This window comes from Phoca vitulina, unplaced genomic scaffold (genome assembly GCF_004348235.1).
Source record: "Phoca vitulina isolate PV1807 unplaced genomic scaffold, GSC_HSeal_1.0 scaffold93, whole genome shotgun sequence".
NCBI classification, from domain to species: Eukaryota; Metazoa; Chordata; class Mammalia; order Carnivora; family Phocidae; genus Phoca; species Phoca vitulina.
In genome coordinates, this window is record NW_022589796.1 from 1,826,493 (window position 1) to 1,842,733 (window position 16,241).

General features: G+C 37.0%; 1 protein-coding gene and 1 non-coding gene across 2 annotated transcripts in view; both read left to right on the forward strand.

Moving 5' to 3' along the window:
• Positions 1-16,241, forward strand: part of GPR158 (G protein-coupled receptor 158) — a 446,114-nt gene that overhangs the window by 381,112 nt on the left and 48,761 nt on the right. Inside the window, exon 6 of the mRNA XM_032396681.1 lies at positions 4,578-4,687. Coding sequence (XP_032252572.1) covers positions 4,578-4,687 — 110 coding nt within the window. The remainder of the gene's footprint in view (positions 1-4,577; positions 4,688-16,241) is intronic.
• On the forward strand, positions 11,991-12,097 carry LOC116627071. The gene has a single exon (XR_004298414.1). It is a non-coding gene; the product is annotated as a U6 spliceosomal RNA (small nuclear RNA).

Genomic DNA, 16,241 nt, shown 5'->3' on the forward strand with positions numbered 1-16,241 from the left:
CAACCCCTGCCCTCATGCAACTTACAAACTAACTAGTAGACATATTTAACAAATTTATTATTTTACAAATTTAACAAATGAATTACAGAAACAATTATATCAAAATAGAGTTGTTAAGTGTGATGAAGGAAAGCTCAGAATTCAATATAAGTAAAGAGTGTGCAGATAAGATGGAAACCTGGGGAGTGCCAACTCTGAGCTGAGACATGAAGGATGAAGTGGGGTGAGGAGGTTTCTAAGTAGAGCTAGCATAGTTAGACTGATGCATCTTTTTTATTTTATCTGTTTCTTTCTAAACACAACCATCCTTCCAGTCACCCAGGCTTAAAATCTTCACATTATTTTTGACACTTTATTCGCTTTTGCCTCAACAAATAATCAGCTGCCTGCCCAATCTTCTTGATTCGGCATGTTCTTTCCTCTGTGCTCATGAATGCCTGAATTCCCATTCTCACTACAGTAGTTATGTCCTTCTTTACCATTTTCCTACAGCTGTATTTTTTCTTTCATTCAACACATATTTATGAGCACTTTTGTGTGCCTGGACTTTAGTTAGTTAGTGCCAGTATTACAGAACTGAACATGATAAACATGGTTGTCACAAAGCTTACAAATCGAATGCAGTGCTGTGGATCCGGTGCTGTGATCAAGTAGGGACGGTGTGCTAAGCCACAGGGAAGGCCTCCTCTTCCTAGAGGAGGAGTGATTTAGACTGAAGCCTGAAAGGTGAATAGGAGTAAGCCAGGTACAGGTGAGACAGTTGGATTGTATGAGCAACATCCACTCAGAAGGGACAGCATATGCAAGAATCAGAAGGTGTGAGTAGGTGGAAAGTAATGATGTAATAGAAGTAAGCTGGTATCTATCATCCTAAATAATTTAGACTTTTGGGGCACCTGGGGGGCTCAGTTGGTTAAGCATCTGACTCTTGATTTTGGTTGAGGTCATGATCTCTGGGCCGTGAGATCAGGCCCCAAAATGGGCTCTGCACTCAGTGTGGAGTCTGCTTGGGATTCTCTCTCTCCCTCTCCTTCCTCCCTGCTCCACCCCCTGTGCACACGTATGCACGTTCTCTCCCTCTCTCTCTCAAATAAATGGTCTTTTAAAAAAATAATAATTTAGACTTTTTCATAAGAACCCTGGAAGCCACTGAAAGGTTCTACACAGGAGAGTTAAGGAAGCAGAAGCATTTGGGGACTAGAGTAAAGGAGGATGCTAAAATAAGATGTAAGAAAAGGAAAAGGTTCGGTGAGGAAGATGATGAATTCGTTTTGTTTTGTTGTGATTTCTCCTAACTGGCCTTCTTACCTTCAGTATCTTCCCCTTCCATAGCATCCAGTCATCTCGTGTGATGCTGCCAGATTAACTCCCAGGAACACACTTCTGATCTCAATTTAAAGAAGTTTAATGATATATTTGGTCATGGAATAAAATCTGAATTCCTCACCCTTTTATTTAAAGCTTACAATGAACTGGTCCCACATCTGTTTTAAAGCTTGGGTGGCTCAGTCGTTAAGCGTCTGCCATCGGCTCAGGTCATGATCCCAGGGTCCTGGGATCGAGCCCCACATCAGGCTTCCTGCTCGGCCAGAAGTCTTCTTCTTCCTCTCCCTCTGCCCCTGCTTGTGTTCTCTCTCTTGCTGTGTCTCTCTCTGTCAAATAAATAAATAAAGTCTTTAAAGCTTGGTTTTTAGTACTCCCCTTTATGTCTTCCTGTCCATAACCATGCACTCCACACTCTTGAAGCTTTCCCACAACCAAGCCTTTGTCCTGGGCTCCCTCCCCCCTTCCTGTTTGCTTACATACTTAAACCCTGTCCTCCTCCAGGTCCTTACTCAGATGTGAACCCTCCTACGATAACTTCGCTTGTTTCCACTGAGAGTAATTCCTCTTTTCTCTGAATCCTCAGTATGATTCAGTTCACAGTATGATAGCATTTGTCACCTCCCCCATGTGGTAGAACTATTTAGAGAGGCAAGACATGAACTCGGGAACTCAACTGCCTGGATTCAGATCCTAGCCCTGACATTTCCTGGCTGTGTGATGCTGAGCACATCTCCTAAATTCTCTGTGTGTCATTCCTCCGTTGCAAAATAAACAGTCCTACTGTATAAGGTATTGTGGGGATTAAATAAGTAAATACTGTAAAAATGCTTAATTTTGTGTCTAGCAATAGTACTATATAAATATTTGGTATGATCATGCCATTATTTTTATCATGTACATGGAGCATCCTCTCTTCTAAACTATAACTTGAGGACCTAATCCACATCTGATTTATTATAATGGCTTCTAAATTGCAGACTAAATAAATAGTGAATGAGTGAATCAGAATCACAATGATTAGTGAATCCTAATTGGACTTTTCACATAGTTTATTTTGAAGATAACATTTATTTCTGACCGACTCATTTACAGTAACAAGCCCTCAAATTCTTCATTTGTGAAATAAAAGTTTGAAGCTATAACAGTAGTTCCTGAACAATTCAAGAGCAGTTCTTTCCTCCAAATATTCAGACTTCTGTCTTACATTCTTCACCTTTGCTTACTCATGCCCTTAATCATTGTTCGGTGTGCAATGGAAAACCTTGTAGTAAGTCACAGGATTTTGTAGATTCCAGGAATCCACTGTGCTAGAATAAACTCTAAAGTCATTTCTAGTGGAAATATTTGAGATTTTTGTATATTTAGACTTTAGGTCTCTCTCTCACTAGTTTCTAATCTGTCATTTCTCTCTGCCATGAGAAGGAACACATATCCCCTAACCTCTTAATCTTCTACCAAGTTTTCTCCATTTGTTTTTTTTCCCCTAAATTTTCCCTTCTTCCTTCAGCTCAGATTCCTTACTAAACAATACAGCTTATTTTGCAGAACTTATAATTACTGCTGGACTCTTGTGTAAAGGGACTGTTTCTAAAATATATGAGCTAGGGGTGCCTAGGTGGCTCAATCGTTTAGTGTCTGCCTTCGGCTCAGGTCATGATCCCGGGGTTCTGGGATCGAGCCCCACGTTGGGCTCTCTGCTCAGTGGGAAGCCTGCTTCTCCCTCTCCCACTCCCCCTGCTTGTGTTCCCTCTCTCGCTGTCTCTCTCTGTCAAAATAAATAAATAAAATCTTTAAAATAAATAAATAAATAAATAAAATATATGAACTAAAACCTAGAACACACATTTACAGAATTTAACTTATTTTGTGAAAATAGCAAATAAAGGAAATGTTTTTGTATCAATTCTTGGATAACTCCAAGCACTTTCCTGGTAGAATGAATTTTAAAATCACATCTTTATCTGCATCTTTCAGCATAGACCTAATGAATTAGAAAATTAAGGACAAATACTACATATACATAAAGCAACATTATCTCCTGGCCACACCTATTTTTACCTTCCTTTGATTTCTTCTTAATACCAGCCTTATTTCCACTCCTTGAGAATTTAATTCTAATGGTATTGAAAGTACCTAGTTTAATATCTTTATAAGGTAGAACTATTTGAGAAATACCATCAGAGAGTTGTCAGTAATGTCGTTCTTGGCGCTGTTGGAGAGTAGGGCCCCACTGGTAAGATATCAGCAAGAAAATGTCAGCACCCACCCCATGTCACCCAGCCATGCTTTATGTTTCCCAATATCTATATCTTTGGGATTAAAAAAAAAAAAAAAACCTAAAATAACACTCAGAGTTTTAGGAGTGAGTATATTTTTCTGTTATGATGACCTTCTTTTCAGAAAAATCAGTTCAGGCCTGCCACTCCAGCATAAGAGTAAAAGTTTACATTCTTCAACAACACTTATTCTTTAGATTTCTTGAGCAGGGCCAAACCTATTCCTGTTCTATGAGGGCTTGCTCAAAACCACCAGTAGCATATGAAAGGTAACACATACATTGCCTTGCACATGCCTTTTGACTGCCCTCACCCCCGCCCAGAATTGACCACTTGTTCCTTGTGTCCCAACAAACCTGCCAGATGTTTATCACAGCACCTTTGCTACTTTAATGCAATTCCTCGTTTACAGGTCTCTCTTCTCTTTCTTATTGGCCTTGTATCTACAGCATCTAGTATAGTATCTGGCTCATGGTAAATGTTTAATTAATATTTGCTCAGTGAAAACTCTGGAGTGAGAAGAGTTAGTGAGGCGATTGAGCCAGGTACTAAGTGGTAGGTTGACTGGGGAGTACGATACAGGATAATCCTCTCAGGGCTGGTTCAGACAGGGGAAAAGTACTGCTGGAAGTATGGAGGTGGGAATCAGCGAAGCTCCAGTGGAGTATGACAATGGAAGACAGCCTGGCTGGCCCATCTGGGGAAATAAAGAGAGTTAAGTTTGAATGTGCCAAAGGCTTAGAGACAATTGATAGAAACTCCTGAGAATCAGAATTAAAGAACTTAGGTTTGATTTGAAAGCAATAGGAAGACTGTAGTCTTTTGATTTGGACCATGAATGATGAAAATAATATTTTAAAGTGTTATTTAAAAGGATGTGTGCTTATGTCAAAATTCATATGTGAAATATCGATTTTAGTCTGTGGGTCATCAGTTGATCCTGAAGGTCTCTTTCTTTCTGTTCTCATCCCACAGGTTGTTATTTTGTACTTTGAGCCAAGCACATTTCGCTGTATTCTCCTCAGATGGGTCCGTCTTCTCGGTTTTGCTACTGTTTATGGAACTGTCACTCTCAAGCTTCACAGGTATATTGTATTTCACTAGTTTTCATTCCCATGAGAGGATCAAAGTGTTTGTCTTAGCATGTAATTGCAAGCTGGGTCAGCCACTTAAATGGTTTAATTTCAAGAATTTAGACAGCAAGACAGTACACTTTTTTTTCGTTTTCAAGGCAATATCATTAGGATTCTCTAGGAAAATCTTTAATACAACTGAATTTGAACAACATATTTCAATAAAATGTGCCATTGGGTATGGAAAATTTAATTCTGAATAAAAAGATAGTTTAGAATGAATTCAAGAGAGTATTTACTAGCTAAGAACAGGAAAGAATACAAAGATGATACAGCTAAAGATCCAGGTCCAGAGCTCCCAAAGAATCCTTATATAGTAGAATTCAGCAGTCCGCTGACTTGACAGAGACTACTGTTCTTCATTCATGAATTACATGCCCCAGGGTAATCCTGCTGATAGTCAATGGGTGAAGTTCAAAAAAATAGTGTTCTTGACTTTTCTCCTTAACCAGTGTGCTCTAGTGATTATCAGCCTTGTAAATTAGATAATGGGGTAAATGCTCTTATACTTTCAAAACCACCTACTTTTCTTAATGTATATGATAAGTATGTGGAACAAAAAGGCATATAGTACATTACCTATCCACAAAGGGCTTTCCTTTGCCTCCTCTTTCCAAAGCTCTCTCAATGCAGTGATGCCAAAGACCACTGGAGAGAGAATGTAATTTCTCCCTCATGATAAAACTGCAGCTCTATAGAGGAAACCCTTTATGCTGATTAGCTTTAAAGTTGTTTTTAAACATAGTAAGCCATTCATATTCTCATGCTAATATGATCATAAGTGTTTCTCAATAAAAGTATTTTAATATGGCTCAGATAACAGTTTATCTTAGAGCCATAATATGTGTTATATTTGTCCTTAAATATTCCCCTTTCAATCTTTCTTAAAATGTGATCATTTTACTGTCTACTACACAAGAATCTTGATTTCTTTTTTGGGGTTCTTGTTCTGTTTGTTTTGTTTCATTGGTACTTACTTACTGGGAATGCTCCAGAGTATCTTTTTGGAATAAACATAAATATCCTTACCTCTCAAGATTCCTTTCTTACATATGTCCTATAGTACAAAGAACATTGGACTGGATGTCAGGAGATCCAACTTAAATCTCATTTCAGCCTCTAACTCTAGGAAATCATAGGCTTCTATATCCTGTAAAAGGAAAAGATTAGACCAATCTCTAATGTTCTTTCTGACATTCATTTTATTCTTTCCACATCACAGCACACTTTGCTATTATGTCCTTGTAGTCTTCAAGTATCTTCCCGTTTCCATTCCTTATACAATAGCTATTTTCAACTGATGCTCACCAAAGGAAATGAGTAATCACTGGCAGCCTATAACAGACAATAAGCCTTCTAGAATCCCTGAGAGAATGGGTGACCTCTTGAGATTTAAAAAATGGTCCCTCTCCCTATGAGTCTAGCACTTAGCATCTCTTGGGTCTTCTATTACATAACACAGTTTGTTTATTTAATTATCTTCTTCTTTTTTTACCCAATTTACTTTCTCTTTGAAGTGAGGGTCTTACCATTGAATCCCCAGCCCTTAGCACAATGACTGATACATGGTAGGTGTTTAGTACATATTAGTTGATGATTGAATGAATAAAAATGTCAGATACAGACTTAGAAGCTGTTTCCAACAGTTCTCTCCACACATAATGCATTCACAGTCCCCTGACTCACTGGATGTCCCCACATTTCTAGAACATATAACTCTGTGGTCTGCAAGAAGCTGTTTGGTGGGATGCAAACACAGTATTAAATAGCACTGAATCATGTCATGAGAAAATTACTTCCATTCAGAAGCTCTTTCCATCCTGATTATTTCCAAGAGAAAAATTAGTGTGGAACTAGTAGGTCTCTAACACCTGCCAAACACTTGCTAATCTCCCCTTGCAACAAAGAGCAGATCAAGCTTCAGGCTAGAGCTTTCCATTGCAATGCTACCTTGATATAACTTAATGACCATCTCACTGTATTTCTATAGTTACTTTCCATTTCTGTATTATCAGTTTTTCATTTAAAGTAGCAATATAAAGTTTCCTTTAAAATATTTTAAATAGAAATTGATTTAAAGAACATATAGCCAGTACACAGACATAGGCAGAAATCTTGACTGTGGTGTGCAAATGATTGGAATTTGAGAAACTAGTCCATCATTCTTTAGTTTATTTCAAAGACTGGACTTTCTATGTCTTTAGAAGTCAATGTAGTAAAGAGTTACCACTGAAGGTTTAAATCAAGTAGAAACTGTTTCTAACTTAATGAGCTGAATTTTTCTTATCCTGTCTGAACCATATGGCTTTATATTATATTTTGTTTTTTCATATTGCTTAAATTTAACCGATTCCAATATTGTTTCAGTCTATAAAACTGAACAATTAGCATCCCAGAGGAATGTGAATAACCCACTGGAAGTGACTGGCTGAACCAGTTTCTTGTTCCCCATTCTTAGTTGTGCATGTGCCTGTATTTATATATTTAGGTATTTGTTAAGTGAATGAATGGGTGGATGGTTATGGTGAATGCAGCTGCCATGGGTGTCTTTGGTTGGTATCTTTTAGATTCAAGTAACATGTGGACTTCTAAGATTTGGTAGTAACATGATAAAGAGGAAAGACATAAAGGGGCACCTGAGTGGCTCGGTTGATTGAGCATCTGCCTACGGCTCAGGTCATGATCTCAGGGTCCTGGAATCAAGCCCTGTGTTGGGCTCCTTCCTCAACAGGTATTCTGCTTCTCCCTCTCCTTCTCCCTGAGCTTGTGTGCTCTTGCTTACTGTCTCTCTCTCTCTCTCTCTCAAATAAGTAAATAAAAAACAACCTTTAAAAAAATTAAAAAAGAGGAAAGGCATAAATCCTAACAAATCCAAATTCAAATTTCAGTTCTGCCATTAACTATTTATACAACCAAGAATAAATTATTTTAACATCTGAAAATCAGTTTTCTCACCTCACCTGTAAAGTTGTTGTAAAGGCTAAACATGACTGGAATATGTGTAAATATATCAAGGGAATGGGGTTACTATGGCTGAATTAAGCAATAAGGAAATTCATTGGAAAAATATGGAGAAAGGCATGGAACTAGGCCTGACCCAAGATAGATTGAGGGATCAAGATATCATGGTGAATGCCATATATCATTTTCATAGAAACTTCATTTTTTTATCTCCAGATTTTTTTCAAAAAGTAAATCCTACCTCTCTAGGCAGAAAATTCTAAGGAAATTATCAGTACAGATACATAAAGTGACTGTTAACGTCCCTTGAGAATAGGACAGCAAGAAAGACCTGAGTTTTTGTTTTATTTCCGTTACTTCCCTCAAGGCTTAGTAAAATTATGGAACATTTCTTTCTCCATCTCCTGGTTTCTCACTGATTGATGGTAGTGTTTACAGAATTCCAGTAGCCCTGAAAACTTGGCACAAATATGAAAAAGGAACAGGATCTCACGCTGTCACAGAAATGATACTATTAGCCTGGGAGGGATCTTAAAGGTTTCATTCACTTTTACCAAATCTTCCACTTTTTAATTTAGTGGTCTCTCCCTGTATTTGAGAATTATACAGTCAGAGACTACCATGCCAATCCAAAGGAAAATTGCAAAAGAGTCTTTTGTTTATTAACAGTGCAATATAGGGGTGTAACAAGTTGGGGGCAGGGTGAGAGTGGTTTGCCTCTTCACAGAGGAGTCTTTTATCACTGACGTTTAGAATCACTATCACGGATGGTGATAAAAAGCAGACCAACTTTTAGTAGTCTTTATTATTGCCCTAAGTTCTCTACAGGCAAATGGGTCCCTTTGTTACCTATACCCTAGGGCAAGCCAGTCCCACTGCCCCACCTCATTGGCAGGCCATTCATGCACTGCAATTTATTTGAACCTGAAACTGTTTTTCCTTTTTGGAGAAAGAAGGAAGAATGGTACAGGTTTTAGCTCTCTTAATATGGATCAAAGAGAAAATAGAGCTGAAGTAGGAAAAATGAAGTTTATTTGTAAAGAGTTTGCTTCAGTAACCATACAGAAGTTTGACTTGGGACATGAATGATACAGGACAGATCTAAAAGAACATCTAGTTCTTTGTGTGGTTGTGTGGGCCCACAGAATACTTGCTAAGCTAGGTTTGTTTGTTTTAAGAAAATTGGTAAGGCAATATCTCAAGGTTCAGAAAAGCCCAGTATATTTTCAGGAGGCCAAATGAGGAAATGTTTTAAATGAAAGGGGGTGGAGAGAGATTAAGAAACTTAATGCTAAAAGAACATTTTCCTATTCCCTGTAATATGGTTTCTGAAAACAAATTGCCTTTTTCCTTTTTCCAAGGCTAATCAAGAAAAAAACAAAAGACTTTTTTGTACTATATTTTAAATGAATATTTAAGCAAGCTGTGAAAAAGCCTTCTTCTGGCTCTGGACTAGGGATTTTCATTTCATACATTATTCAGTACGCCTTGCTCTAGATACAACACAATACATAGCAGTTTTCTCTACTGTGCTCATTAACACCAAATATTTACACTTTGTGGGAAGGTTTTGTGTTTTATTTTATTTTATTTTTTTGGTTGTTTCCTCCTAAATTTTAAAAAGTGACTGGAAGTTACCTATATTTATTTATTTTATGTATTCTTTATAAGGATACATAAAATACAGTAAGATACCTTAAATTTTTGAAAGAATAAAAGAAAAGCAAGTTAGGACTGTCTGGAGAAGCCAAGAACTCATAACAAAATGAAGGTTGCCTTCTTTAGCTTAACTTATGATAACCACTGGCTGGAAGGCAATTTGAGATAGAGACTCAGGCAAATTAGACTGTCTATTAGCTGCAGAACCATCTGCCTTAGCAAGGTGTTGGTTAGCCCTCATTTATGAAAGCCAAAAATAATAATAATAAAAAAATAACAACCTTTGTTCTTAGGTGGCTGAGCAAAATGCCTGTGGGCGTACACAGATTCTTCTAAAAATCTTGCATTTACCCCAGCTCACAGATTAATGTTGTTTAAGGTCCCAAATCATGGCCCATAGGGGTTTGAACATGGAACAGTTTCAAAACAGTTTTAGTCAGTTGCCCACCTCAGCCAAAATAACATATCGAGAACACTTCCTTTGACCATGTAGCCATGGACATTACGTTTTGACTAGGAAATAGGAAGAGTTTGCCATATGGATGCTGGTAATGATGGGGATTTCCAGTCCTCCTTTCTGCTGAGCTCACTGTGATGGATCATCTTTTCTGGCTGCTGATCTGGATGTAGAATACCTTCAAGTGAAGAATTACTCATAGTGACATTTCTTAAGAACCATATTGTCCCAGAGAAAAGAGACTCATTCATAAGCTTCTGAGGAAGCTCTCTTTCCCTGTCAGGGTGCTATTCCGACATTGTTAATGAAAAAAAAAATTATTCTGATACTTGTTAAACAATGGTAAGACAGACTTTATTCAGGGGCACAACAACATGGGTTTTACAGCTAGGGAGAGAGATTGGGTTCAGCTCAGAATACATAAAGGAAATGTGGGGATTTATAGTTAAGGAGCAGGATGTGGTTCAGTGGATGAAATACTACTAAGAGAAAGCATCAGAGGCAAGGAGAATTTCTGGCTAAACCAACTTGACAGGAGTCTTGAGAAAGGCAGGCGGATGTGGTCTCAGATATCAAAGGTGGGAGATTCTCACTAAACTGACTTAGTAAGATTTTTGCTACAATTGGGCAATGCAAAGACAAGGGAAGTCCAAAGCTTGGGCCCAGTCGAGCAGAAGACTCAGAGGAGGCTGGCTAAAGTTTGATTACGGAGAGAATCTTTGTCAAGAAGTAGCAAGTAGGTTATAGTATACCATAACGACTCATGCTAATGCACAGAACTATTTGTGTGCTATCCTGATTCTAATTAACTTTCAGAAAGTGTGTAGTTACACACCTTAGTTTTGCAGGCTCTACATTTCTGTCATTCTGATCATTCATACGCTTGGAAGGACCTAGAAGAAGAGACGCCCTTGAAACCTGAGAAATAAGCATATTGTGCTCTGTCACTTCTCCTTCCTGTACTCATCTCCCCTTTGTTGGCATACTCATAATCTGTCCGGAGCTGCCTGAGCCTGAGTCTTATGGGACTTTGCATACAGCCAGTCCTTATGGATGGCTCCCCAGAAACCATGAAAACAGAATCTCCTAAGCTCCAATGAATTACTTTTTGATTATAAAATCTCTGACTAACTAGAGGATAAGACAATTCCCTCTGCTCATTCCTCCCCACCCTGACCCTTCTAATGACTTCATACTGCCCTATCTAGCTTCCTGTAGGACTCCAGCTGTATGACCCTAAATATTGTTATGTTGGTTTATTCTTGTCATTTTCAGAAGCTAATTAAATGATGCTGGCTTGAATAGCTTCATTTATGAATTAATATGTTCAATTTAATCTACTTATAGGAAGTAAAAGATTTGGGAAATATAAGCATATTGATAAAAGATGTCTTTTATTAACTAGAGGTCTATATTCATATAGGACCTTTAAAACATCAATGAGTAACCTTTTTTAATGCAATTAGAAATAAAAGTAAAATTCATTTTTTAATTGTTCTACTTTTCAGAATGTATTAAATATTAGACAGGAATAAAATGGGAATGTATCCCACTCAGAAAACTGAAGAGACTTTAAAGCTTTACTTATTTTGTCTGACATCAGATGTCCTACTTGATTTTTTTGTGACACATAATTCTGAAATACACTTTATTTTATAACATCTAAATTCAGAGCTTTTCAATATTAAACTTCTCTTTTTGTTTTTGCTATATATATATATATATATATATATATATATATATATATACATGCTCCAGTTTCTAGTCACAGCATCAACATTTTACATCAAGATTTCTGGAAATAGGTTTGAATTAGAATATATAGTTTAGGGGCTGTGTGGCACATTGGAAACATGGGTTTTTTTTATTGCCTGGATTGTATGGTTTTGACTTGTCTATGTGTGCATACAATTGTGTGTGTGTGTGTATGTGTGTTAATCAACATTAAAATTATGAATAAAAACCCATCTGGTAATTCAGAATTAGTACTTCCCAGACTGTAGTTGATAAATACTTTATCCTAATGTTCTTCATTAGAAACTAACAAATCCTGTATGCCCTCAAGTGGAAATGTTTCTTTTCCTCATGTGAAGTAGATAAAAGAGAGTAAGTGGGAAATGAGATTCATTCATTCATGTAGCAGAAAGAAGGGCAGCCAGGCTTTAAAGGCCACAGTGAGTGCTCACTTCAGCAGCTCATATACTAAAACTGGAATGACACAAAAAAGGTTAGCACGGCCCCTGCACGAGGATGACACGCAGATTCGTGAAGCGTTCCGTATTTTTGAATAAAGACCTGCTGTAATAAATATATTAACTTAAACAGGAAGGAAGGGAGGGAGGGGAGGGAGGGGAGAGAGGGGAGGGAGGGAAGGAGGGAAGGAAGGAGGGAGGGAGGGAGGGTGGAAGGAAGGAAGGAAAGGCAGGCTAGCCACAGTGAGAGAGTCTGCTTTTGCAAGCCCTTTACTGCCATCCCCCACTGCTGTTGTCAGGACCCAGAGGCAACGGCTTGGCTTGAGTTATTGGGTAGACACACCTGTGTCCTTTCTGTCGCACCATCAGTTCCCCTGGCCTCCAGTTACTCTGTTGCCCGTCACCTAGCATTTACATGTGTCCAGTCCAGAATACCTGAGTTGTGTTTACATTTTCATTCAGTTCAAAATAATTTCTAATTTGAATTACTCTTTGACCCACAGATTATTTAGAAGTATTATTTAGTGTGCAAATATTTGAGGGATTTTCTAAAAATCTTTGTTTTTTATTTCTAATTTAATTCTGTTGTAGTCAGAGCTCATACCTTGTATGACTTGAATCCACTTAAATTTAAAAACTCATTTTATGGCCCAGAATATAATCTTTTTTTTTTTTTAAAGATTTTATTTATTTATTCAATTATACCAATAAATTAAAGAATTAACACTAATTTTTTGCAAACCATTCTGAAAAATAGGTAAGACAACATTTCCTATTCATTGTAAGAAGTCAGTATTACCCTGATAGCAAAAATAGATTAAAATATATCACAAGAAAACAAAATTGCAGACCAATATCTCTTATGAATATAGACATAAAAATCTCAATCCAGACAGAATCCAGCAACCAAAAAGAATTATACATCATGACCAAGTGGGATTTAGCCCATGAATACAAAAATCAATCAATGTAATAGAGTATATTAACATAATAAAGGTCAAATCTCAACTAATGCAGAAAAAGCATTTGACAAAAATCCAACACACTCTCATGAGAAAAACACTCATCATACTAGGAATGGAAGGGAACTTCCTCATCCTGATAAAAGTTATCTGTGAAAAATCCACAGCTGACATCCTGCTTAATGATGAAGGACTGAAGTCTTTCCCCCTAAGATTGGGAGCAAGATAAGAATGTTCAATCTTGCTACTTCTATTCTACGTTGTCCTGGAAGTTCTCACCTGAGCAATTAAGCTCCAAAAAGAAATAAAAGATATCCAGATGGAAGAAAGAAGTAAAACTATTTGCAGGTGACATGATCTTCTGTAGTGAAAATCCTAAGGAATCTACCAAAAAACTATTAGACGTAATAAACAGGTTTAGCAATGGTGCAGTATACAAGACCAATATGTAAAAATCAGTTGTATTTTACACACTAGCAACAAACTAAAACTGAAATTAAGGGGATATTTTCATTTACAATAACATAAAAATAAAATATATAAGAATAAGTTTAACAACAGAACTACTACAAAGGTGCGCTGAAGACTGCAAAACACTGTGGAATGAAATTAAAGAAAACCTTAAAAAATGGAAAGATCCCTTATTCATGGTTTGAAAAACTTAGTATTTTCAGATTGCTATATTTCCTAAATTGAATCAGCCTAATTCCTATTAAAATCCCAGCTAACTTTTTTGTAGAAATTGACAAGCTGGTTCTAAAATTCATACAGAAATGCAAAGGGACCAGAATAGCCAAAACAATCTTAGGGGGGTATAGCTCAGTGGTAGAGCATTTGACTGCAAAACAATCTTAAAAAAGAAGAATAAAGTTGGAAGACTCACACTTCCTGATTTTAAAACTTACTTCAAAACTACAGCAATCAAGACAGTATGATACTGGAATAGGAAGAGACACACAGATCAATACCAGGTTTCTCTAGGCAAAAGAATGAGGTTGGACCTCTAAATCTACACCATATACAAGAATTAATTCCAAATGGATCAAAGACCTAAGTGTAAAACCTAAAACCGTAAAACTCTTAGAAGGAAACATAAATATTCATAGTCTTGGAGAAAAACCCAAAGCACAAACAAAACAAAAGAAAAAAATAGATAAATTGGACCTTAACAAAATGAAAAACTTTTGTGCATCAAAGGATAGAATCAAGAAAGTAACAAAATAATGAGGGTGGGAGGATGGGCAAAATGAGTGAAGGGTAGTGGGAGATACAGGCTTCCAGTTATGCAATGAGTAAGTTACAGGGATAAAAGGTACAGCATAGGGAATATATCAATGATACTGTAATAGCATTGTATAGTGACAGATGGTAGCTACACTTGCAGGGATTATAGCATGATGTATGAAATTCTCAAATTACTATGTTGCACACCTGAAAGTATTATAACATTGTGTGTCAACTATACTTCAATAAAAAATAAAGTGACAGAATGAAGGCAAAAATCATTTATGATAAAAACTCTGAACATTAAGGTATAGAGGGAATGTACCTAAACATAATAAAGGCCATACAGGATCTCAAGGCCACAGCTAGCATCCTACTCAATGGTGAAAAGCTGAAAGCTTTTCCTCTAAGATCAGGAACAAGACAAAGATGCCCACTTTTTTTTTTAAGATTTTATTTATTTGACAGAGAAAGAGAGAGCAGAAGCAGGGGGAGCAGCAGAAGGAGAGGGAGAAGCAGGCTCCCCACTGAGCAGGGATCCCAGCAAGGACCCTGAGATCATGACCTGAACCGAAGGCAGATGCTTATCTGAGTGAGCCACCCAGGCACCCTAAGGATGCCCACTTTTATCACTTTTATTCAACATAGTGTTTGAAGTCCTAGCTAAAACAATTAGGCAGGAAAAAGAAATAAAATATATCCAAATTGGAAAGGAAGAAGTAAAACTGTCACAACTTGCAGATGACATAATATATACAGAAAATCCTAAGGACACTACCAAAAATCTGTTAGAACTAATAAATGAATTCAGTAAAGTTGCAGGATATAAAATCAATATACAAAAATCTATTGTGTTCCTATACTAATAACAAACTATTATAAAGAGAAATTAAGAAAACAGTTCTATTTAAAATTGCATCAAAAAGAATAAAATACCTAGGAATAAATGTAACTGAGACCTGTACACTGAAAGCTATAACACGTTGATGAAAGAAATTGAAGAAGACATAAACAAATGGAAAGAACAAAGCTGGAGGCATCATGCTCCCTGATTTCAAACGATATTACAGAGTTACAGCAATCAAAACAGTATGGCATTGGCATAGAAAACAGTCACAGAGGGACACCAGTGTGGCTCAGTAGGTTGAGCATCCTACTCTTGGTCTTAGCTCGGGTCTTGATATCAGGGTTATGAGTTCAGGCCCTGTGTTGGGCTCTATGCTGGGCATGGAGCCTACTTAAAAACAACAACAAAACAGAGACCAGTGGAATAGAAGACTATCCAGAAATAAACCCATTCATATATGGTGAATTAATTTACAACAAAGGAAGCAAGAATATACAATGGGGAAAGGATAGTCTCTTCAATAAATGGTGCTGGGAAGACCGGACAGCCACATGCATAAGAATGAAACTGGAGCACTATCTTACACTATACACAAAAATTAACTCAAAATGGATTAAAGACTTGAATGTAAGACCTGAAGCCATGAAACTCTTAGAAGAAAACATAGGCAGTAAGCTCCTTGATGTCAGTCTTGGCAATGATTTTGAATCTGATTCCAAAAGCAAAGGCAACAAAAGCAAAAATAAACAAGTGGGACTACATCAAAATAAAAAGCTTATGCTCAGCCAAGGAAACGACCAACAAAATGAAAAGGCAACCTACTGAATGGGAGAAAATATTTGAAATTCATATATCTGATAAGGAGTTGATATCCAAAATATATAAAGAACTCATAAAACTCAATAACAAAAAAATCTGATTTTAAAATGGGTAGAATAGACATATTTCTAAAGAAGACATACAAATAGTCAACAGGCACATGAAAAGATGCTCAGCATCTAATCATCAGTGAAATATGGATCAGAACCACAATGAGATATATCACACCTGTAAGAATGGCTATTATCAAAAAGAACAAGAAATAACAAGTGTTGGCAAGGATATGGAGAAAAGGGAACCCTCTTACACTTGTTGGTGGGAATGTAAATTGGTGCAGTCATTATGGAAAACAGTGTGGAGCTTCCTCAAAACATTAAAAATAGAA